The 24,736-nt window shown below is 38.5% G+C and overlaps 1 protein-coding gene and 1 pseudogene across 3 annotated transcripts in view; both read left to right on the forward strand.

Annotated features, from left to right (window-relative positions):
- The window catches only part of SUCLG2 (succinate-CoA ligase GDP-forming subunit beta), a 378,288-nt gene that overhangs the window by 131,309 nt on the left and 222,243 nt on the right, over positions 1–24,736 (forward strand). For all 3 annotated transcript variants that reach the window (XM_054504644.2, XM_045861999.3, XM_064593921.1), the window contains exons 5-8: positions 2,375–2,527; positions 4,100–4,189; positions 11,560–11,656; positions 24,129–24,290. In XM_054504644.2, the coding sequence (XP_054360619.1) occupies positions 2,375–2,527; positions 4,100–4,189; positions 11,560–11,656; positions 24,129–24,290 (502 nt within the window). The remainder of the gene's footprint in view (positions 1–2,374; positions 2,528–4,099; positions 4,190–11,559; positions 11,657–24,128; positions 24,291–24,736) is intronic.
- Positions 23,592–23,669, forward strand: LOC123834923 (U4 spliceosomal RNA; annotated as a pseudogene).

Consider the following 24,736-nt stretch of genomic DNA (forward strand, 5'->3'; position numbering starts at 1 on the left):
AAGTTATAATGTTGTGTTGCTTCTCAGAATAACTACTGGAAATTGTTAAATCTCCTTCTCTAGACTAGCTCTTATTAGAAAGTGAACTAGAAAACAGCATGCTTCTATGAAAATCCTAACACCATGTGCCAAGAAGTATTTCTTACATAGTCATGAGTTACCATTTATGATAAAAGAATCAATATGAAGCCTCTTATAAGATATTTTATTTTTAACTGGTGATGTGTTTGAAAAGAAGTTCTGTATTCATTACTTCATAGCTTTTTTTTTTTAAAGATTTTATTTATTTATTTGAGAGAGAGAATGAGATAGAGAGAGAGAGCCTGAGAGGGCGGAGGATCAGAGGGAGAGGCAGACTCCCCGCTGAGCAGGGAGCCTGATGCGGGACTCAATCCAGGGACTCCAGGATCACGACCTGAGCTGAAGGCAGTCGCTTAACCAACTGAGCCACCTAGGCGCCCCTTCTTTTCTTTTTTCTTAGATTGTATTTATTTATTTGAGAGAGAGAGAGAATGAGAATGAGAGAGCACACGAGAGGGGGAAGGGTCAGAGGGAGAAGCAGACTCCCTGCCAAGCAGGGAGCCCGATGCAGGACTCGATCCAGGGACTCCAAGATCATGACCTGAGCCGAAGGCAGTCGCTTAACCAACTGAGCCACCTACGTGCCCCTTCTTTTCTTTTTTCTTAGATTGTATTTATTTATTTGAGAGAGAGAGAGAATGAGAAAGCACATGAGAAGGGGGAGGGTCAGAGGGAGAAGCAGACTCCCTGCCAAGCAGGGAGCCCGATGCGGGACTCGATCCAGGGACTCGATCCCGGGACTTCAGGATCATGACCTGAGCCGAAGGCAGTCGCTTAACCAACTGAGCCACCCAGGCGCCCCTACTTCATAGCTTTTTAAATCATCATATATTTATCACATTTCATGTGACTTAAAAATTAGTACTTTGATGGTACCTGTAGAGTTAACATGTAACGCTGTGACTTTTTTGGTGAAATCTTTTACTGAATTACTTTTAGGAAAAGCAATGTTAGTGCTTTTATTATTTTACTTCTAGTACTTATTAGTTATGAATATTCTTTTCTTTTTAAATCATCGAAGATATCTTTTACAACATTTTTGTTGTGTCAGTTGGTACGGCCTCTCTCTAGGGTACTTTGGTAGTACTTAACAAATTTTAAATATGAAGGGTCTAAAACCTAGTCATTTTACTTCTAGGTACCTTATCTACAGGGATACTAAAACAAATGAGCAAAGGTATACGTACAAAAATAAGCACTGCAGTAGCATTTTAGAAAAATTGAAGTCCACATGAATGTCTGTCAGTAGGGACATGATTAAATAAATACTGACATGTAAGTGCCATCTAGTCACAAAGAAGACAGAGGACCTTGGAGAGATCTCCAAGTTGTAGTATTAAGATTAAGAACAAGAAGAAGGAGAGGCATTCAAGTATGTATAATATGCTTTCATCTGCAGGAAGTCTCCACTACTATAATGCTTGTAGATGCATAGGAAAGAGATAGAAAGTCAATAGTGGTTTCTCCTGGTAGGCTTGCACACACAGTTGCTGAGGCTGTGCTGAGCAAAAGGACAGCTGGCTGAGACAATAAGAAACAAAGTGAAATCCTTCCATCCCACTTGTCTTTTGCCCAGGCATGGTCCTGGCATGCGCACGATTGCATCCTCCCGGAGGAAGGTGCTACTCTTCCTGATGATCACATGAGGTTCCCTATGGGCTCCTGATCACCCTCACTCCTGAGGCCCAAGGATTGTGTATGTGCAGCAGGGGGCTGCTATCTCACTGTCTCATTTATATACTTTTGGTGCCTTTTGCATTATTTTTGGACAAGCAAATAGTATATGTGTAATTTAAAAGAAAGTAGAAATTAAACTAAAAATACAGTGGTCCACAAGATAGAGGTATACAAACATAGGAAGCATCAGACATGTTGTAGAAAGAATCCTTTCTTTGGCAACAAACTTGGTTTTCCACCAGAGCAATCTGAGAAAAATTAGTGTAGCAAGATGTATGTACGGTTAAGGTCTCAAATTAAAATAACAAATGCTTTCCTGGAGTTTTTCTTAAGTGTCAGGGTTTCTCAAGGAAGAAAAAAAGAAGATTAAAGTAGGAAGGTTCCTTGAGGCAAACCAAATACCTGTCACTTGAGCAAGTTAGCAGGATCAATTAAGGAGGTGAAAATGGGCATTCTGTACCATGAGAGCAGAACTCTCAAATCTCTGGAAGCTAGCTCATTGGGTTTAAAGAGCCTTTAAATGAAGCTGTTTGATTGGTGTAGCAAGTTTATATAGATTTCCAGGTGGAACTCAGCTCAATGCTGAATTAATCTGACTTTCTCACTGATGTGGTAGGTGATGGTTGCTGAAGCCTTGGACATTTCCAGAGAAACCTACCTGGCCATTCTGATGGACCGGTCCTGCAATGGCCCCGTACTGGTGGGCAGCCCTCAGGGGGGCGTTGACATCGAAGAGGTGGCAGCTTCGAATCCAGAACTTATTTTTAAGGTATGTTTAGATTCCTGGCTATGTTGTGTTCATTGATTACTGTTGCACAAGCTGTTAAAGACTTAATGTGCAGTCTGAGGCTGGTAGTAGTACATTCACTTCTGGGATTTATGGCACGAAGACACTGAGTCCTTTTTCTTAACTGAGCAAGCACTCAATTGAAGTTGGCTAGAATGAAGGTATTCCCTATCCAAGGTCTTTTTCTTTGCTCTTTCCCTCCCTTCCTTTATTCATCCTTCCTGCTTTTTCTTCCTTCCTCATTTCTTCCATCCACCCTGCCCCAAGAATTAACCAGTGTGGTGAGGACTGTGAGTTTTCTATTTCCTCTGGGTTAATTCTACCCCACTTCATAGTATGTAGGATCCAGAAATTCTCTCCTATGAGACCGAATGTGAGCTGGAGACTGCCTCCATGTCTCCCAGTACCGCTGATATAAGACAGAGTCCTTCAAAGGTCCAGATTCTATCAGTTTGTTTCAGTCCTTTAAATCTTGCCCTTAGTTTCTAGCCACAGATCTGGCTGAAGTCAAATCCTAACTAGCTAGCAGGTATCTCAGCGTTTCTAAGCCTCGTTTTGTGAATCACTGAAGTGGAAGTGGGGGTAATTTCCACCATACAATTGTGAGGAAGAATGAGGTGATGTGTATAAAGTGCTTCTCAACCTACCTCAGTTGTAAGAAGAAAAGTCTATGGTCTTTAGAACTGTAATTCTGGTTTGTTTTGTTTTGTTTTTTTTAATTCTGGGGTCTTAGTATCAAAAATCACATTAGAAATTTTTACCAGGAAAAAAAGAAAAATAAAATTTTCTCAGAAGGATTTATTATTTCTTTTACAAAGTGATTTTGTTTCCCTTCAAAAAGCGAGGATTTTATTTCTTGAACCTCTTTGTTTAGATCAGGTACTGATACTTTGGTTATTAGTTTTAGAATGTTTTCACCGATATCATATATTTAGGTTAACTACCTTGGAAGTTAAATTGAGATTTTACATGCTGTCTTACCAATAATGCCTAGCCATTTTCAAAATTAATGTGATTTAAACAAGTCACTCCATTTGTGAAGAGAATACATGAAATAATGTATATGAACAGCACCCAGTATCTTGGAGAGAATGGTGCTTTGTAGAGCTAAGGTATTATTAATAATTATCATCAATAGACTGTTTAAATCATATGGTAATATTTAACCTACGTATGACAGGCTCTAAACTTAACAGCAATATTAGGCAGGAGAACCTTACTTTGGAAGCCTTCCAAAAGATGTCATAAAAATTAACTGACTAAATATTCGTCAGTGCCATTTGTATAGTAATTAAAAGTGAAAACTGGCATCCGATAGTCTTGTCAGCATGCCACCCTGAAGAATTATATAGTTTTTGGAAAGGCTGCTTTTTAGATGGTCTGCTAATTAAAACATACCCTATAGGCAGCTGCAGTAGCCCTGCTCAGAGATCTTTGGAAAGGCGCCACACTTTAGTTACTCATTTGCAAATAAATACTAAGCATTTTCTTTCAAGGTTGTAAGTCTTTTCATTTGCCTGTCTGAATTTTTCTTATTTGATTCATTTTTACTAGGAGCAAATCGACATTATGGAAGGGATAAAGGACAGCCAAGCTCAGCGGATGGCAGAAAATCTCGGCTTCCTTGGGCCTTTGAAAAACCAGGTACCTGAGCATGCGGAGGCCACTGTGAATGACTTGTTTCAGAAAACATTTGTTACCTTGCTTACTTTCCTCTAATATTTGTGATTTCCAGGACATGGGATTATTTATCGTTTAACAGTTTTGCCCCCAGTTGTTTATGATGGAGAACACTATTTCCCTTGTATTCCAGAACAGGATGTTGATGAGGTGTGTTCCTATATATGTAGGCATGTGGCCACGTGTGAGTGTTGCATGCAAACATGTGCATTTTGCTACATATGTTAGTCTCTTTATTTTCTTCTGTAGTGCCGCAGTGCCAGCCCCTGGAGTGCTTAGAGGCACGGGCTGTAGAGTCAGGCAGACCTGAGTTTGAATCGAGCACTGCCTCCCAGCATGTGTGATTCTGCCCATCTGAACGTCAGTGTCATCATCCGTGAAACGGGGCATATTGTCAGGATTGAGTACGCTGATGTGGGGAAGTGCTTATTCAGTACTCCAGAAAGGTCAGCTGTTATTGTTATTAATAATACACATTACTTAACTAATTGCTATTCTTTCATAGCTAATGGGATTTGAGATGAATATTAATGGCCTGAAAGTGATATTTCACTGAAAACAGCTTAAATTATGCCAATTTAGTAATTATACCCCTTAGCTTCAAAGACAGAAAAATTGTCCTCTGAGCTGCTGAGGGAGAGAATCTGTCTTGAACATCACAGTCCTGCATTGCCCTTGGTCCAGCCCACAGAGACTGATTGTATGTTTACATAAGCAAGCTTCTTTGTCTCACAGTTAAATCAGAAGAACTTACTGGCTGTTTTTTTTTCTTTTAAAGATATCTTTTATTTATCTATTTGACAGAGAGATAGCACGAGTAGGCAGAGTGGCAGGCAGAGGGAGAGGGAGAAGCAGGCTCTCCACTGAGCAGGGAGCCCGATGTGGAGCTCGATCCCAGGACCCTGGGATCATGACCTGAGCTGAAGGCAGCTGCTTAACCAACTGAGCCACCCAGGTGCCCCAAACTTACTGGCTGTTTTTAACTCCTCCACGACTAAGAGAAACCACCTTAATAACCCTAGGTCCTGTGTGTATGTATATATGAGAGAGAGAGTGTGTGTCTGTGTGTGTAAGTGAGTGTGTATGTACATGTGAGTGTGTGTGTGAGTGTGTATATGTGTGTGTGTGAGTGTGTATGTGTTCCCCTTGGACTCTAGATGGTTATAGAGCATTTCCTTTAATTTATTTGGGCAACATTCCTCTAAAAGAACAGATTTCACGCTCTTTTCTTTCTGCTTTTACTTTTGATTGATTCTATCTCTAGAAATTTAAGGGTGGCATTAAGGCAAGTCATAGAAGGGTAAAGCAGGGTAAGACTTTAACAAACATGTGTTTACATTAAGAGAGGACAGCACTTATTTGAACCTTGGAGGAAAGGCTCCCTTGGAAAGCAGAAGGTTCAAGATGGTAGGAGGGGCAGGAACATCTAGAACTAAACCTTAGTAGGAGAGAGAGCCAAGACTCGGTGGACAGGTAGAGGAACTAATTGTCATTCCGAGACTGTCAAAGAGATGCCAAATTAGTGACCTGCTGGTAGATTCTTGAGTAAGGGTTGCGGGGTTGGATTCACCCCCTGAGAGTGAGGTCACTAACTAGCTTAGCCGCCCATTTGACATTTATTGTGGGGCATCTTGTGTAGGGGTGATGGTCACTGAGACCACTCTTTCATATGGTCACCGTGTTCTAGCCACACTGTCCTGCAGTCACCTCCAGAATGTGCTCCATAACCCCATTCATCTCCTCCATATGCCTCTGCACATCTCTGTTTCTCTTACTTATTTGCATTCACCTTTGCAGATCCTAATCTAAACCGTGGAAGGGACTTTGTCAGCCTTGCTCACTGCTGCGTTGGCAGCAAAGTGCTTGGCAGATGTATTAGGTGCCCTAGAAACATTTGTCATACGCATGAATAAGTGCGGCGGCACATCCCGGATATCCACCTTGAACAGATTCCTAGGAAGTTGGTGATAGGTAGCTGTAAGGGCAGTGGAAAAAGTCTGGAGTGGGCGAATCTGCCTACACCATGGCTTGACAGCTCAGGAGGTGAACATAACAGAGAGTTCTAGAGAAGACACTAATAGTATTATGTACACCAGAAGATAGTTTCCTCCCCCTTCCCTATTATAAGAGAACTTGAAAAGTCATAGCTCTTAAATGATTGAATCATTTAAGATTGAATCATTTGGGCTCAGTAGCCCAAACACTCTAGGTTTTAAATGAATTACCTGTGGAAGGAAGATGAACATGCAAGTTCTCAGGGGTCCTTAGTAGCTATAACATCATTATATTTTTAACTGAACGTATCGAGGAAAGACGTTTTTTAACTTTTTTTTTTTTTTTTCTTGTTTCTCTGTCACCCACTAAGTGATAGGCTTTAAATCTTCATTTGCTTAGCAGAGTTGGAGTAAGTGCTTGCCTGGGTGCTGCTGACTCTGCTGGACCCTGGGAAACAGAGATGATGAGAAATAGCCAGTGTTCTCCAGGGGCTCACAGAACAGTGGTCAGTGGCTGATGGTGATTCCAGGGAGAGGGAGTGCGAAGGAGAGCGAGGGTGATCTGTTGTAGGTGGGTTGGAATTTGTTCGCCTAGGGACACCTGATTATATTTGCACAGTAGGAAGGAGACTGTATGTGTGCTGGAGTGGTAGATTTGGGAACCTCTGCTTTAGGATGTTTCCTCAAGCCACAGGGGTCAGTGACACATTCCAAAAAGCCAGGGTCCAGTAAACACAGGAGGCTCTCCAGAAGAGAAAATATTTAAATGAACATCAGTCAGTGATCCTTTGATCAAGAAGTGGTATCTTCAGGGCCCCTCAGATTCAGTGTGACCTTGAAAGTCACTTAATTCTCATCTAGAACGTGGTTTAGGCATCTGGAGGCAGAGCTCTTATGGATGAACAACTTATAACATGATTATCTTGTAAAGTTATTAATATCTTTCCTGTAACTCATGGCTTTTGTCTCTGAATGTGAGGTGTTCACATTAGACTTAACAAAAAAATAAGTATCACCTTGCACAAAAACTACCAAGTGTGTGTTCCCGACAAAATTCATTTCAGCAAGAATTGGTTGAAGAGACTAAAGCCACAGGAAAGCTGAAAATGACTAAAAATTCACAGATTTCTCAAGTGTGTCTTTGTTGTCCTCTATACTATTAATTTCTGAAAACATGGGCACCATGAATTGCCAACATGCATCTTTATTTAGTATTTAAGCTAATGAAAAGATTTGATGGGTGCAGTTAATAAATGATCACTAATGTCTCTGAGAATGGTTTGTCCCTCTGGCTGGCTTTAAAAACCGTATGTGAATGTTGATGATATTAGTTCCTGGAATAAAATGAAAATATTTCTAAAATTTTTAACATGCTAAAACATTTTTGAAGGTACTTGTAAATTTGTCAGGGTTTTGTGCATTTGGCTCAAAGGATATTTGATTTTAGCATCTTAATTTTTTTAAATTGCTTAACAAACAACCTTAAAATAACATTAATTGGTGGCAAAAGAAGAGAAAACAAATTTTCTGTGTAGTGTGGTTTTGAACTGAGGAAGTAGGTGGCAGTAGGAAGCTGGCTGACTGTAAGGTAAACAGCAGAATGTTTTCTTTGACTTGTGTTTAATTTATTTTTTAAATTTGAACATGTTTAGAAAGCTGGGGAGCTAACCTCAGCTTGCCCCAGGGCCTGCCATTTTCTATTATTACACCTGCTCAACTGACACATCTTCCCTGCCTAGCCTTTAAAGCCATTTACTGGATGGCCTCTGGAATAAGGCACATTCTGTCTCCAAGCTGGGCTGGTTCTCCCTTTTAGATCTTACAGCACAGATTTTATAACACATTTCCCTTAGAGATCTTACAACACAAATCTAATCATGCTTCAATCCTGCTCAAAAAAGGGTTTATAGTCTGTACAGTAATAAAGGGTGAATATAAGCCAAATGCTGTGTTAGTGTATAATTAAAATGGCATTAATGTTTAGAAAATTCAGGCCTCAAGCTAAGCTAGGTTGATAGAGGCTTAAGAAGTTTTGAAGCGACCCAGGTATCCACTGACAAATGAGTGGATAAATAAAGTGTGGTATATACATGCAGTGGAAGGTTGGTCAGCCTTGAAAAAGAGGGAGGTTCTGAGAAGGCATAGATGAGCCTTGAGGGCATTGTGCTAAGTGAAATTAGCCAGTCAAAAAAGATAAATAGGTGTGTGATTCCATTTGCATGAGGCGCTTAAACTCATCGGATTCACAATGACAAAAAGAATGGCAGTTGTCAGATGAGGGGAGGGCGGAATGGAGAGTTGTTATTTAATGGGTGTGGAGTTTTGGCTTTGCAGGATGAAAACGTTCTGGAACTTGGTTGCGTGACACTGTGAATATACTGGAGACTGCCAAACTGTACACTTAAAAAAATGATTGAGATCATGCATTTTATTGTACATGTATTTTAAAAAAGAAGAAAGTTTTAAAGTAGCTAGTATAAGATCTTATATATGCATGTGCCCAGAAATTTTTTCCATTATGTGGTTTCTCCTTATTATGAAATTAATCATTAATTGAACCAGTATTTATTGAGTGTTGACTCTGTGCAGAGGCTATATAGGTCCAGTGGATGCCACAGTGCCCAGGACAGACACCATGCCTCTTTCATGTGGCTTACATTACAAGCTCCCACAGATGACCTAGAAAACCCCTAAAAATACAAATCTGTTTGGCAGTGAGTGACTTATCAGCTTTGCACCATAGCTCAAATAAAATCCATTTGGATAAAAAAAAATAATAAACATGATATAAGAGAAATCTTAGAGTATTTGAAAAAATTGGAGAATTGTTTTAACACTCTCAGAGTGGGACCAGCCTTCTTAATGTCTGACCCAAAGCTAGAAACCGTGAAAGAAAAGAGTGACATTATTACCAGATTCCATGTGGCAGAAGTAACAGACACATGGGTGAAAGGCAAATGTTAAAGGAGAAAAATATTTGCAATTTATATGAGATGAAGAGCTAACTTACGACATGTAAAAATGCTTCTTATAACTCAGTGAGAAAGAAGACACAAATCGCAACAGAAAAATGGGCAAAATTCAGAGAAAAGGAAATACAAATATCTCTTAAGCTTATAGAATAATGCTCAAATTCATTAATAGTAAGAGCAGTTCCAATTAAAGATCTATATGAGATACCCACTCTTACCTGGCATACTGGCAAAGATCGATAGCTGATGGTTGTGCATGGAAAAACAATTTCTGATCCTGGGACATGGGCTGGGGAACTAGTGATAGCTTCTACTGAGAATAATATAGAATGATCTTTTATTATTTAAAATCCCCACACCCCTTTTTTGCTCCACTTTGGGGAATTTATCCTACAGATGACCAGTCACATGTACGATACACATACAGAGATAGGTAAGGCAGCATTTTAAGTAATGTCAAACGATTGGAAACCAAATGACTATTGTTTAAGAGACAGGCTAAATGAATTCTGATACATTCGAGTAAGGTATTATGTGACCACTTACAAGAATAAGATCACTCTATTTGTGTTGCCACTGAAGGCTTTATAAAATCATTTAAGTAAAGAAACAAGGTATAGAACCAAGTTTGGTTTTTTAAAAAAGACGAATGGAGAATATGCATACTTGCACATACCTAGAGTATCTGTCATTGAATCACCAGCCCGTGAGTAAGTGGCTGCTGCAGGATGAGCCACGGGAGCAGTGTGGCCGGGGAGTCCGGGGGAGGTTCAGAGGGAGACTCTTGCATACCTTGGGAATTTTGTATCATGTATATATATTATCTAGCCAGAAAAAAAATCAGTATTAAAAAATATTCAGTCTTACCCATTATGTATGTTTGTTCATCTGTAGCGACCTGGTTTCAAATTAGGATTTAAGAAGGTTTATAAATATAAAATAAATGAAGACAACATGAATTTCATTTCCAGGAGTTCTTCAGTCAGTATTGGAACAAAGAAAGCACTCTCCGTGTTCACCACAGTGGAACTTTGTTCCAGGGAATTGGTTACATGGTTCAGGGTGGACCGAGAGGCAAGGTAGAGCTAAAGCCTAACAGGAAATTGTTGCTCCCTGCATGCTGGTGGAGCGAAGTGAGGCATTGGTATTTCTGCACCATGGGATACAGAGGGTAGAACCCTGGTGGGTCTCTGGTGGTTGCTAAAGCCAGAGGAAAAGATGCTTCTGCAAGGCAGAAAGAGAGGGGTGGAAGTATCCCAGCTTTTCCCTTTCTTCTATCTCTTGTCTCCTACCACTGCTTCCCGTTGGCTCAACTGAGCTGGAAGCCATCCAGCCCAGAAGCCTTGGAAACTCAACCTACAAGTGTCAGCTTCCCTGATACCCAGAGTAGGGATGGGGAAAAGCTGGAACTGGATCGGAGGGCAAAAATGCAGGGCTGGAACAATGAGCAAAAATATTGCCAAGAGAGAATTATGGCTAGGCAAGAAGGTGGAGCCAAGAATGAGACTGATAGCCAGCGTTGAGCCACGGATGCACAGTCATGCTAAGTTTCATCACAGGCCTTGCTCCCTCTAGGTGTGGGCTTTCCAGGGCTCTGTCAAGGCCCCATTCATGATGTCTTTCCCTCGCCCCACTTCACACAATGCCAACATGCTGTGACTAGGCCATTCATCAAAGTTGGTTGAAAAGAATGAATGAATGAGTGAATTTCAAGCAGCAGGAAAAAAATGAAGTGAGGGCATAACATCGGGGAGACTCTGGATATTGTGGCTCTTTATGGTTTATGCCTTCAGGACAAACTGTTTAGTTTGAACTGTGTTGTTCCCTAACTCTACTGTGTAGGACATTCATCTTCCTGCCTTGCCACAGTTTCCATTAGACATTCAGTGATTGTTGTTTCCCAGATTATAGGTTTGAACTGATGAATGTAATAACTGTTTTATTCTAGTTTAATAAGGAAAACCTGGTCATTATAAACTCTCAAAATCATGTTTACCTTTTACTTAAATGGAGCTTGTTTGTATTAATGATTGTGGCTCATACTGCAGCGTAGCTCAGCTAATGGAGACATGATAATTTACAAAAAGATTAACAATGTTTTTAGACCAGACTGAAAATATTTTTGTTTTCCTGATAATGGTCTTTCCTGGTGTCTGGAGGAAAGTTGAGCAATTCCTTCTAATGAATAGCAGTGGAAATTAAAATAATTATGCTTTTCTCTTTTTCCCTTCAGAAAACCTAACTGAACTTCAGAAAACCTAACTGAATGTAAAGACATAACTTGTTACTTTTAAGGTTTCATTAATCCAGCAAAATAAATGTTCTTTTACTGCTTTGGTGTAATTTTGTTGTACTTGATCCCGTTTAGGCTGCAGATCAAATTAAGAAGCTGTACAGTCTCTTCCTGAAAATTGATGCTACTCAGGTGGAAGTGAATCCCTTTGGTGAAACCCCAGAAGGACAAGGTAACCAAAAAAAGAAAACAGCAACAACAACAAATGAATGTAATAATTTATGCAAACTACAAATTAAATTGTACAAAAGACTGCAGCAGCAGCTTTGCATTCATTTCATTCAGCAATTTAATTTCTGCCATGGTTTCAAATACTCCCATGATACAGTTGAACACTTGAGCACTGGAGTTTGCTTGCAGCCAAATGCCAGGCCTCGGGGGAAGCTCCTTCTAGTTTTATTTAGAAACATCCATTCCCCAGCACCCCCTTATTTTTCCAGGGCCTTTCTTGCTTATACTGAGGTAAAATCTTGGGTAGGAACAGGAGCCTCTGCATTAGAGTATAATGAATGCACCTGCTTTTATGGAGCTGGAAATGCTTGAAGATTTTTAGTTTGCATAAATGTGTACAAATGCACTTTGTGCCCCCCTGCTGGATTTATATCGTCACGGCAAAGCCCTAGTGCCCTCTCATCCAACTCTTTCACCTTACTTAGTTACCAGCTTCTGATTCAGGTGGGAGAAGGAGGCATTTTTGTAGAGAAGATTTTTCTATCCATCAGGTACTTGTAAAGTATAAAGAACTGTTTTCTATCTCAGTACCCACCCCACTGCACTGTGTCTTACATGCAGCTGGTATTCTGTAAGTTCCTATTAATTCGATAATAAAAGCTTGTGAATGTATGTGTGTTTGGAGGTAGAAGGTGGGATTTCAGGTGGATAGGACGGGGATACAGGAATGTAAGTTCCACGAACCTTGTCTTTTTTAGCACATTTCACCCCCAGTGTCTTGTATGCTGTCTACCATGTTGTGGGCAGTCAGTAAATAGGGATTTGCCATTGCATAAATTAGGTGATCTGCTATGTGCAAATATAACCAAGTTGTAGACCAAGGTGGACACAGTATAGTGTTGTACAAAGGGGACTGGATTCAAATTCTGGACCTGCCATGTTCTGGCCACAGACCTGAGCTAAGCCTTAGAGTTTGGTTTTTGGTTTTTGGTTTTTGTTTTGTTTTTTAATCCAAAAGAGTGGTAAAAATGATAACTGTCTTGTATAGTGAAGTGACTGGTGTTTGTGTAAACATCCATTATCAGACACAAAATAGACAAGTCCCTGACATTCATAAGATATAGGTCCTCTTCTCAGGTAGTCCAGGAAAAACACCCAGCAAACAAAAGTCTAGCACCAGATAGCTTCACAGGTGAATTCTACCAAACCTTTAAACAAGAGTTAATGCCTTTTTTCCTCAAACTATTCCAAAAGACAGAAAGAGAAGAAAATCTTCCAAATTTATTCTATGAAGCTTACATTACCTTGATACAAAAACCAGATGAAGACACCACAAAAAAAGCAAATTATAGGGCAATATCTCTGATGAACATAGATGTAAAAATCCTCAGTAAAATACTAGAAAACCGGGGCGCCTGGGTGGCTCAGTTGGTTAAGCGACTGCCTTCGGCTCAGGTCATGATCCTGGAGTCCCCGGATCGAGTCCCGCATCGGGCTCCCTGCTCAGCAGGGAGTCTGCTTCTCCCTCTCCCGCTCTCCCCCTCTTGTGCTCTCTCTCTCTCACTCTCTCTCTCAAATAAATAAATAAAATCTTTAAAAAAAAAATACTAGAAAACCAAATTCAACAATACATTAAAAAAATCATTCACCGTGATCAAGTGGGATTTATTCCTGGGATGCAAGTGTGGTTCATTATTTACAAATCAATTAATATGATACATTACATCAACAAGAGAAAGGATAAAAACCATATGATCATTTCAAGAGATGCAGAAAAAGTATTTGACAAAGTACAACACACATTCATGATAAAACCCTCAACAAACTAGGTTTAGAGGGAACATATCTCAACACAATGCAGGTCATCTCTGAAAACTCATAGCTAATAGCATACTCAATGGTGAAAGGTTGAGAGCTTTACCTCTAAGATCAGGAACAAGACAAGGATGTCAACTCTCACCAGTTTTATTCAACATAGTACTGGAAGTCCTAGCCACAGCAATCAGACATAAATAGATAGATAGATAGATAGATAGATAGATAGATAGATAGATAGATAGAATCCAAATTGGAATGGAAAAAGTAAAACTTTCACTATTTGCAGATGACATGGCACTATATATAGAAAACCCAAAAACAACTCCACCAAAAAACTACTAGAACTGATAAAGGAATTCAGTAAAGTTGCAGGACATGAAATCAATATATAGAAATCCATTGCATTTCTATACACTAATAATGAAATGGCAGAAAGAGAAATCAAGAAAACAATCTCATTTATAATTGCACCAAAAATAGTAAAATACCTAGGAATGAATTTAACCAATAAGGTGAAAGGTCCTTTACTCAAAAAAAAAAACTATAAGACATTATTGAAAGTAGTTGAAGATGACACAAACAAATGGAAAGATATTCATTCCATGCTCACGAACTGGGACAACAGATATTGTTAAAATGTCCATATACCCAAAGCAATCTACAGATTTAATGCAATCCCTATTAAAATACCGACAGCATTTTTCACAGAACTATAACAATTATCCTAAAATTTGTATGGAACCACAAAAGACCTTGAATAGCCAAAGCAATCTTGAAAAAGAGCAAAACTGGAGGTATCACAACCCCAGATTTCAAGATATAGCACAAAGCTATAGTGAACAAAACAGTATGGTACTGGCACAAAAATAGACACACAGATCAATGGAACAGAAATAAACCCATGATTATACAGTCAATTAATTTACAACAAAGGAGGCAAAAATATGCAATGGGAAAAGACAGTTTCTTCAACAAATGGTGTTGGGAAAACCAGACAACTTCATGCAAATGAATGAAACTGGACCACATTCTTACACCATACACCAAAATAATCTTGAAATGGATTAAAAATCTAAATGTGATACCTGAAATTATAAAAATCCTAGAAGAGAGCCCATGCAGTAATTTCTCTGACATTGGCTATAGCAACATTTTTCTAGATATGTCTCTTGAGGCAAGGGAAACAAAAGCCAAAATAAACTATTGGGAGTACATCAAAATAAAAAGCTTTTACACAGGAAGGGAAGCCATCAACAAAACAAAAAGACAGCCTATTGAATGGGAGAAGATATTTGTAAATGATATATCTGATGAGGGGTTAATATCCAAAATATATAAGGTATGTATACAGCTTAACACCAATTAAAAATGGGCAGAAGACATAAACAGACATTTTTCCAAAGAAGGCATACAGATGGCCAACAGACACATGAAAAGAAGTTAAACATACTCATCATCAGGAAAACAAATCAAAACTACAATGAGATATCATTTCACACTTGTCAGAATGGCTAAAATAGAAAACATGAGAAGCAAGTGTTTGTAAGGTTGTGGAAAAAAAGGAACCCTTGTGCAATGTTGGTGGGAGTGCAAGCTGGTGCAGTCACCATGGAAAAAGTGTGGAGGTTATTAAAAAAATTAAAAATTGAATTACCATATGACCCAGGAATTCCATTACTGGATATTTATTTACCCAAGGAAAATAAAAACACTAATTCAAAAATATATATGCACCCTTATATTTATTGCAATATTATTTACAATAATCAAGATACATGGAAGCAACTCAAGTGCCCATCCATAGAAGAGTGGATAAAGAACACACACACACACATACACACACACAGTGTGAAATATGACTCAGTCATAAAAATGAATGAAATCTTGCCATTTGTAACAACATGGATGGATCTAGAGAGTATCATACTACGTGAAATAAGTCAGACTGAGAAAGACAAATATCATATGATTTCACTCATGTGGAATTTAAGAAAGAAAACAAACAACAACAAAAAGGAGACAAACAAAACAGACTCTTAAATACAGAGAACAAACTGGTGGTTGCCAGAGGGGAGGTAGGTGTATATGTGTGTGGGGGGGAGGTGGTATATGAAATAGGTGAAGGGGATTGAGAGTACGCTCATTGTGATGAGCACTGAGTAATGTATACAACTGTTGAGTCACTGTATTGTACACCTGAAACTAACACTGTATGTTAACTATACTGGGATTTTTTTTTTAAGTACAAAATGGATGTAACACTACATCAAAGTGGGGACAATAATAATAGTACCTACCTTAGAAGGTTGTTATGAGGATAATTAATGTTCCTAGAACAAGGCTTGGCATATGGTAAGAGGTACAAAAGCATTAGCTCTTATTATTTTATTATTTCTTATCCTTCTGAAAATCAAACAAGATAATGGATATTGAAAGTAAAACATAAAAAATAACAGAAAGTAAAACTTCTTACAAAAATTAAAGCTTTGTTTAAAATTATAATTGTCACCAACTGCACTTGAACTAATGAAAGACAGTCCTGATCTCCTTCCATGAGTCTTGTGGCATTTCTGGTGGAGGCCCCTGTATTCTTCTAATAAATTCTCCATTTTCATTTAAAAAAAAGTTAAATTAGGGGCACCTGGGTGGCTCAGTCGGTTAAGGGTCTGCCTTTAGCTCAGGTCTTGATCTCAGGGGCCTGGGATGGAGCCGCACATCAGGCTCCTTACTCAGTGGGGAGTCTGCTTCCCCCTCTCACTTCTGGTGCTCTCACTCGCTCTCGTGCTCTCTCTCTCTCAAATGAATAAATAAATATTAATTTTTTAAAAAAGTTAAATGATAGCTAGAAAAAAGAGGGTAGTCAGTAAAGGTATGGATTTCATCTTTTTGTCCATTTTTTTCTTTTTTGTTTTTTTAAAATTTCAGGTTAGGATAGACAAATAGTAATGTTTAGGAAGCCATTGAAAATAATATATTTCATGATTTGCACAAGTGACCACCAGATAAAGATCTGTGATAGGTTATTTGTAAGCAAACTACCTTTTATTCATAAATATTTAAAAAATTCTGTTTGACTATGAAATCATTAGTATTTTATATAGAGAAGCAGTGAAGTGGAAGAAAACTGTTTTGAACTCATATGACACATACTGTGATAAGCCTTTACATATATTCCTTTTTATTACTTATAGCAATCCTGAAAAGTACAGTTATTATCCCTATTTTATAGAGGATTGAAAATTAATGTGACTCTTCCATAAGCAGCCCATTACTGGAGCTGAGATTTGAACCTGTGTCTTTCTTAGTATGGCGTGTGTGTTGATTTTGATATGCCAGACTGCTTTCTTTTTTACCTTTTTTCTCTTAAACTATTAATTTACTTTTATCAGAATGATCTATACATAGTCTCCAGCTTAGTGGAAATTAGTCAGAATTCATGCTGCATTGCGTTGCTGTTAATTAAATCCAAGAAACAAAAGAGAGGGAAGTTGAGTATAAGTTCTTCAAGGTGATGGCTTGCTTTTCAAATTAGTATGCATAAGCAACCTGGTTATTTCATATTTAAAAAAAAAAAAGGAAATTCAGCCAAGGAATTGGATAAAAGTCAGGCTATAATACTACTTTCATTCAAACCTTTGGTAAGTTGTCAGTCACAGATGGCAGTCTGATGCAAGGAATAAGGGTGCAAGAAACTTTTCCTAGAATGTATTTGTAAAACCTCATGAAATCAGAAGTTTTCTTTTTAATTATCAAGAGAAAAGAAAATTCTTGAGCTTTTTTGAAGGAATCATCATAAAATACATTCCGTGTATATAGTTGATTAAAGCATAAGTCTTAAATGGGATATTTTTAAAAGCGAAATTATCTTTAGCTATTAATTTGTTCATCGTACCATAAAAGTTCAGCTATTGAATTATAATCACAATTAAATGAGTGTGTTGGTTTATAACTCTAATGAGCAGTAGTCAAATTAAACCCAATTAGGAAACGGTGATTAATGACCAAATGTATAAATTGATCTTCATCATTGTCACAATCCCCTAAAGCAATCTTTTATTTAGGAGCTGTAAAAAAAGTCATTTATATCCTAGCAATATTAATAATCTTAATATTTATAATGTGAATATATAATTTTTTTCCATTTAGATCAGTAATAGCAGAGCATATAACGTTTCAGATTAAAATTGTGATTAATAATGACTCTTAATTTAGAAGTTTAAGGAGCTTGGCATCACACCAAACATGTTTACTTTAGACTTACCTATTGCAAAGCTTCTTTGTAAGAGAGTTTCTTCTATCTTCCATTGGTTAATGAGGAACATTTTTTTAAAATCCAGGTGATTGGTCATATATTTGCACAACAGATGATACCTGGTTGAATAAAGAGCAATGATCTTGATAATATCTATGCTGTTAGATCACCTATGGGAAATTTTTAATGTGGCGAAAGAACTGGAATCCAAGAATTATTTTTTCCACTGTGATTAGTAATTTGATTCTATGGTATGTGTAAGACTGTTGAATCACAGACCTGTACCTCTGAAACAAGTAATACATTATATGTTAAAAAAAAAAAAAGAAGAAGAAGATAGCAGGAAGGGAAAATTGAAGGGGGGAAATCAGAGGGGGAGATAAACCATGAGAGACTGTGGACTCTGAGAAACAAACTGAGGGTTCTAGAGGGGAGGGGGGTGAGGGGATGGGTCAGCCTGGTGATGGGTATTAAAGAGGGCATGTTCTGCATGGAGCACTGGGTGTTATGCACAAACAATGAATCATGGAACACCACATCTAAAACTAATGATGTAATGTATGGGGATTAACATAACATAATTTAAAAAAATGGAAAAACAATAGAGAAAATCAATGAAAAGAAAAGTTAATTCAATAAAATTGGTACATGTGTAGCAGATCTGACCGAAAAAAAAAAATTGATTCAAAGAATATAATTTGGCACTATTGACTGTAATGTAGTTTAGAGACTGTTAGAATTATAATGGTTGTAAGGGACAGAAACCTACATCAGTCTAGTTTTTGTTAAGAAGCTTCCAGGTCAGGGAAGGATACTTATTTTCCTCATATGACAGGGAGTGGTCTGGTTTAGGGCATGAAGGGAACAAGGGATTCTCTGATCTTCCAGCCCAGTTGCCTCCAAATTGGCTCCTTTGTCGGCCAGGCTCTCTGAAGGGGCAACCAACATGGCTCCCACTTTTCATCATTTTCCTTCAGCAACCACAGCAATCTTTTCAAATGATTCTGATTGGCCCTACTTGGGTCCCATATCCATATCTAGACCAGTCACTGAGCTGGAACCACATGTGTAGGAATTTTCTCAATGGAAAATGGATGGAGTCACATGTCTACTAGAATGGCCTAAATTTTATTGAAATGAAAGTAAGCTGTTAATTAAATAGTCGAAGAGAAATTAACTCTTTTCCTTGCTTATCCAGTTGTATTGCCAGGATTAATTCATTAAGCATGTGATCAAATTCTCCCTGCTCAGCGGGGAGCCTGCTTCTCCCTGTCCTGCTGCTTGTGCTCTCTCTCTTTCTCTCTGTCAAATAAATAAGTAAAATCTTAAAAAAAAAATATGTGGCCAAGTTAGAAGCAAGGTTTTCCTGGGGTGCTGGCTAGCTCAGCCAGAAGAGCATGCAACTCTTGATCTCAGGGTCATGAGTTTGAGTCCCGCATGGGGTGCAGAGATTACTTATATAAATAAAAAAAACTTTAATTAAAGCAGGGTTTTCTTTATCATTATTTATTTATCTACCTATCCATTCATTCATCTGTTTTACGTGCCGCTGTGAGGTTTTATGTTCTATTTCATTTCTTCCCACTTTTAGCCAGATCTGCCTGAACACAGACTCCTTTCTTTGGTGTCTCTAATGTTTCTCAATGAGGAGGGTAGGCATATTGTCCCCCGGGGGATGTTTGTCAATGTCTAGAGACATATTTTAATTGAGATATAAATGACATACAACATTATATTAGTGTTAGGTATACAACACAATGATTGTATGTGATCACTACAATGAGTCTCATTAACATCCATTTTTGTTTATCACAACTGGGAGTTCAGGGTGCCACTTGCCTCTTGTGGGTGGAGGCTGGGGATGTTGTTAAACATCCTATAGTACACAGTACACCCCCCACCCCCAATAGATAATGATCTCACCTAACTTACCAGTAGTCCCAAGATGAAGAATTCCTGCTCTAAGGCATTTTCGACAGTTGGAGCCCAAATCCATTCACCAAGCTATTGGAATGAAACCCAATTTAAAACAGTCACTACCTGGCCAAGATTCCATGAGAACTAAGGCTGAGTGATCCAAAGTTAACTCGCACATCAGATCCCTTTCTTGCTTCAGATTAATTTCCCTAAATAGCCACCCTGTTGCTTCGAGTTAGCAAGTGCCCATGTTGTTGGTGGGTGTTTCTGTTTCTCTCTTTATACACAAGACTATTTTCAAGAACATTTTCAGTTCTCTACCTTCACCCGAATCCCCCTCCTGCCTCGTATCTATTTTCTCTTTTCGCAGCAACTCAAGAAAAGTTCTAAAAAGTATACAACTCTTGGAACATCAATATTTAATGGAAAGTGGGACTAATTTGAAAGTATCAGCATTTTAAGGCCATCTCGGCAAGGTGCATTTCAGTAGCATATTATGGTTATTTATCACAAATCAAATGCAGTACGTTGCTTGAAGACAGATTATTTTTCAAACTAATTGTAACAGTCTTATTTCCTGCTGTTTTTATGTTTCTTTTATGTGTGAGTCTCCCTTCTGAAATGTGTTTTTCTTTTGTTTAATCTGTAGCACATTCTTCTGTTAAAACTCTAAGGTCGGAGGCTGCTAACTGCCAGTCAGGCTCTTCATCTAAGTTGGTGAATTAGCAGCTCACAGAATCTCACACCACTAAACAAAAAAACAAAACTCCCTATGAATATAAGTACTGCAGCTTTCTTTGATATTTGTTCAGAAGGAAAATTCATTTGTATAATCTATCAAGCATGTAACAATGTGCTTTTGATGGTGAAAATTGTTTTATAAATATTAATAGGTATGTTTTTCACCCACTTTGTACACAGAATGGCCTTTGTGCAAGACGAATTTTCTATAGAATTGAGGTTTCATTAATGTGACACTGAATATCTTATGTCTGAACCAAGTTCAGTACCTCGAAAAATACATTTTAGATTAGTTTGTTGTTTTAATAAATGAAAAAGCTAAGGTTTGAGCAAGCAAGTTTATTTTATTGCCCCGCTGTTGACATAGCCATCAATCCATTTTTAACACACTCATTCTATAAGTGTACTTGGATAGGTCTTACAGGGGGAAATAAGCATATGAGAGTCCATTGATATTCAAGGATTAATCCAGTTTTTGTTTATTTTGTCCCTTATGCTTTTTTGTTTTCATGCCATTAGATGCACTTTCCTAAGTTTCTCTTTCACTGATACCTGTGGCTATTGCAACATGAGAAGTGTGACTTAGCAGGGATAGGCAGCCTTTTTCTATGAAGGACCGTATAGTCTCTATTATAAGGAGTCATCTCTGCTATTGTCCTGGGACCCTGCTGTAGAAATATGTAAATGAATGGGTGTGGTTGTATTCCAGTCCAACCATACTTACAAAAACAGACAGCAAGCTGTCCCAAGGGCTATCCTTTGCCACCGTCTGACTGAGATTCTCATTTGGGGCTGCTTTATATCAATCTTTAGCCACCCTGGCCTTGTGGAAAGGTATGGTGTGATTTGAGGGTCATCAAAGGCATCTCTTCCACCCTCAACCTTTAGGCTAAAATCTTCTCCATCAGTCACACAGCCTGAAATGCCAACCACTAAAATCCTTCCTGTGGGAAATTCTTAAGTATTCTGAATATGGCGTTTCACTGAAAATCATAGGTAACCTGTACATCTGTAAACTCCAGTAGGCATTAGTTTAGATTCACTATAAACAGAAGGCTAGGATTATAAGGGAATGGGGCCAAGGACAGGTCATTTTTAGAATAGGAGAATCCTGTAGCCTGGGCTGACATTGGGAAGGTGAGTGTAAGAAAGAACTGGGCAGGTGGAGTGTGGCGGTGGTATAATAGCCAGTGAGTGCCGGCTGTCTGTGCTACTGAGTGCTTGGCATGCAGTCCCTGCTTGCACCAATGCCATGCAGTAGAAAATACTCTGGTTTCCATTTTATAAACAAGGCCACTGGGCTTAAGAGAGGTGATGCTACCTGGCTCTGAAGTGTCCAAGCTGTAATTCATACCCAGGTGTGGTGAAGTACAAGGAAAAACATCCAGGCAATACAGCATTATAAACTGAGATAGTGGGGCAGGAAAGCACTTTGTATGTTTGGGACCCCCTTTAAAATATTAAGCAGGCATAACAAGCATGTGTCGAAAAGAGCGCATGTACTTCCTTCAAGTGCTTTATTCTCCCTGTGCTCCGTACCCCTTTTATCCCACAGTCACCGTCTTCAAGCTCTGGTTTAACTCTTAGTTTTCTCAGGGTGGTCCCCAAATAGTGAACTCATTTCTGTCCTTGACATATACATCATACTGCAGTAAAAAGCATCTTTTGAAAATCTGGCTTTGCAGAGGGGAGGTGGAGCTGCCTTCTGAACTTTGCATCCATATACATTAATTATGTTCTCTCAAGTAGCTTGGAACTGTAGTCGTTGTAAGGGGCAAAGATCAGCCTGGACCTATTGTGATTTACTAGTTTATTGATCTTGACCAAGAACTCTTTTATTTGAAACTCTTCAGTTAGGAAGTCAGTTTGATAGCCTTTGCCCATTCATTTTGAAGGTGTCAGTTACACGTAGTCTTGCCAATGAGTAATGGAGAAGCTGAAATTACTAATAAATTAATTAAAATTTATTTATAAGCCTAGTGGAAAGCCAAGAATGAAGTTGCTTTCCTATTGATTATTATACCAGTCATTAACTGCTGACAAAATGCCATTGTAGCAAGCAGAGAACGTTGGCCAATTCCTTTGGTAATTGTAGGATTCCATCATTAAGATTGCAGTATTCTGGACAGTAATTACTCATTTGCTCCATGTATTCACAGTGTGTGGGTAAAGTGGTTGGACATTTTGTGGCAAGACTAAGGACTCTGGCAGACATCAACTTCTATATAAGATTCTCTCTTGTCAGTCAGTGCTACTTTAAATAATTTGCGGTTTAGGCTTTTATGTATGCCAAGTATTCTTAGATGTTAAAATGCCAGTTCTGCATAGATTTGTATCAAAGTGCTTGATTTTTGTGGTAGAGAGACCCTTGTGTAGAGCCTCTATGTAGGGTCTGTAACTCTAGGATGTTGTAATGTAACAATATTTTGTCATTATAAGAAAATGGGATGAGCAGACCATGGTCATTACTTTTGAATGAATTATTCCAGGTTGTTTCCCTTTGAAGAAGTAGCTCCTCCTCAGCAATGCTGGAGGAGAATGGGTAATTTCTCTAAAGTCGAAGTCAAAGATCCCTGTCTATCAATATCTGAAGTAAAGTAAAAGAAGGTTAGAATAGAATGTCATCATAGACAACTAATTTCTACCCAAAGGGATGTAATAAAAGGGGTCAGATCCCAGAAGCCTTCATGTCACCCCTCCTCACTGCAGGCTCTCCCTGAGAATTCATGTAGAAGATATCCTGTAAATCAAGGAAAATGCTCTTTCCATGGTCCATCCATATCACCCAGTGGGTTTCAACTGTGTCCGGGGCTTTTGGTCATTGAGAGAGTTGGAGATTTCTACCTGTACCAGAGAGTAGAGACGGTAGCGCTGGTAATGCCTGGCTACCTCCCATCATATCTGATCTGTCTCGGTCTCTTAGTGTTTTATAACCTGAATCAAAAGAGTCATATCATGCACACATCAGGATGATGGTCCTAGTTTGAGCAGACCCCAAAGTAAGTATATGAGCAGTTTAGGGATTGTTATTTCCATTTTCCAAATAAGAAAACTGAGGCCCTAGGAGGAAGTAGGTTAATTTTTTTATCAAGTTACAGAGTTAGTTAAGGATCAAATAAAAAACTAATGATTCTAACCCAGTGTTCTTTGCACTAAATCTTTCAGAAATATTAGCAATGATACTGATTAAATAAAAATTTCACTTTGCAGCTTTGCGCAGCGGCATTATCGTAGCCAATGAGGTTTATCCGAGGCGCGATTATTGCTAATTGAAAAATTTCACTTTGCAGCATCAGAAGGACAAAGGAGGACAGTGGGATTAAACATTATAATCTAGTTTCTCTTTGCATCAAAGGTAAAGGTGATGATCAGTGGTTATATACTAAAAATAAGAAATGCAATAAAAATGGCAAATCAAAGCTGTATGTAGATGTGGCAGTCTATAACTTTTAATGGGTGACCACAGTTTATATTGTTATTTTATTAAACAGAGACCAACAGGTGTAAATTTCTGTGCTCTTTATTAGAATGTAAGTCCCTTGAGAACAGGGACTATGCCACCATATTTGTCTTTGTACCCCTAAAGTTTAAGATCAAGAAAGCCGTAACAGTTTCTCCTGCCCCTATCATGAGAAAAAAAAATGACAGTATTTTATTTTTCTTTCTGCTATCCCTGCCACCCTGGGGAACTAATTTATAGATCCTTAAGAGATATTCATGTGTGTGCCTTTTTTCCTTTATTTAGTTGTCTGTTTTGATGCAAAGATAAACTTTGATGACAATGCAGAATTCCGACAAAAGGACATATTTGCTATGGACGACAAATCAGAGAATGAGCCCATTGAAAACGAAGCTGCCAAATATGATCTAAAATATATAGGACTGGATGGGAACATTGCCTGCTTTGGTAAGAAAATAGTTTTATCAAAAGCATGATTTGTGGATTTTTGCAGAATTTAGGAACTACTGATTTCTGAACCTTTCTGAAATGGTATTTCCTGGTAGCCAGTAAAAATAGGAGTTTTTGTAGCCCAAAAGTCTTGGGAAACAATTCCGAGTTTCTTCCCAAAGTTCATTTTGCTCAGTGGTCACTGGCTTAAAGCGGGGTTTCTGAAGTCTGTCATTATTAACATTTTGAGTGGAATAATTCTTTGCTCTGGGGGGCTGTCCTATACAGTGTCAGATATTTAACATTGTCCCTGGTCTTCAGGTGCCACTGGGGACCCCCCCATTTTGATAACCAAAGATGTTGCCAAACACTGGCAAGTATCTTCTGGTAGCCAAAATCACCCCAGCTGAAAAATACTATTTTAAAGCATCTCAGTTAAATTTTGCTCAATAAAAATCAAAATC

This window comes from Mirounga angustirostris, unplaced genomic scaffold (assembly GCF_029215605.1).
Source record: "Mirounga angustirostris isolate CCGP_5_RB_7025 unplaced genomic scaffold, mMirAng1.0.hap1 SCAF_1, whole genome shotgun sequence".
Classification (NCBI taxonomy): domain Eukaryota; kingdom Metazoa; phylum Chordata; class Mammalia; order Carnivora; family Phocidae; genus Mirounga; species Mirounga angustirostris.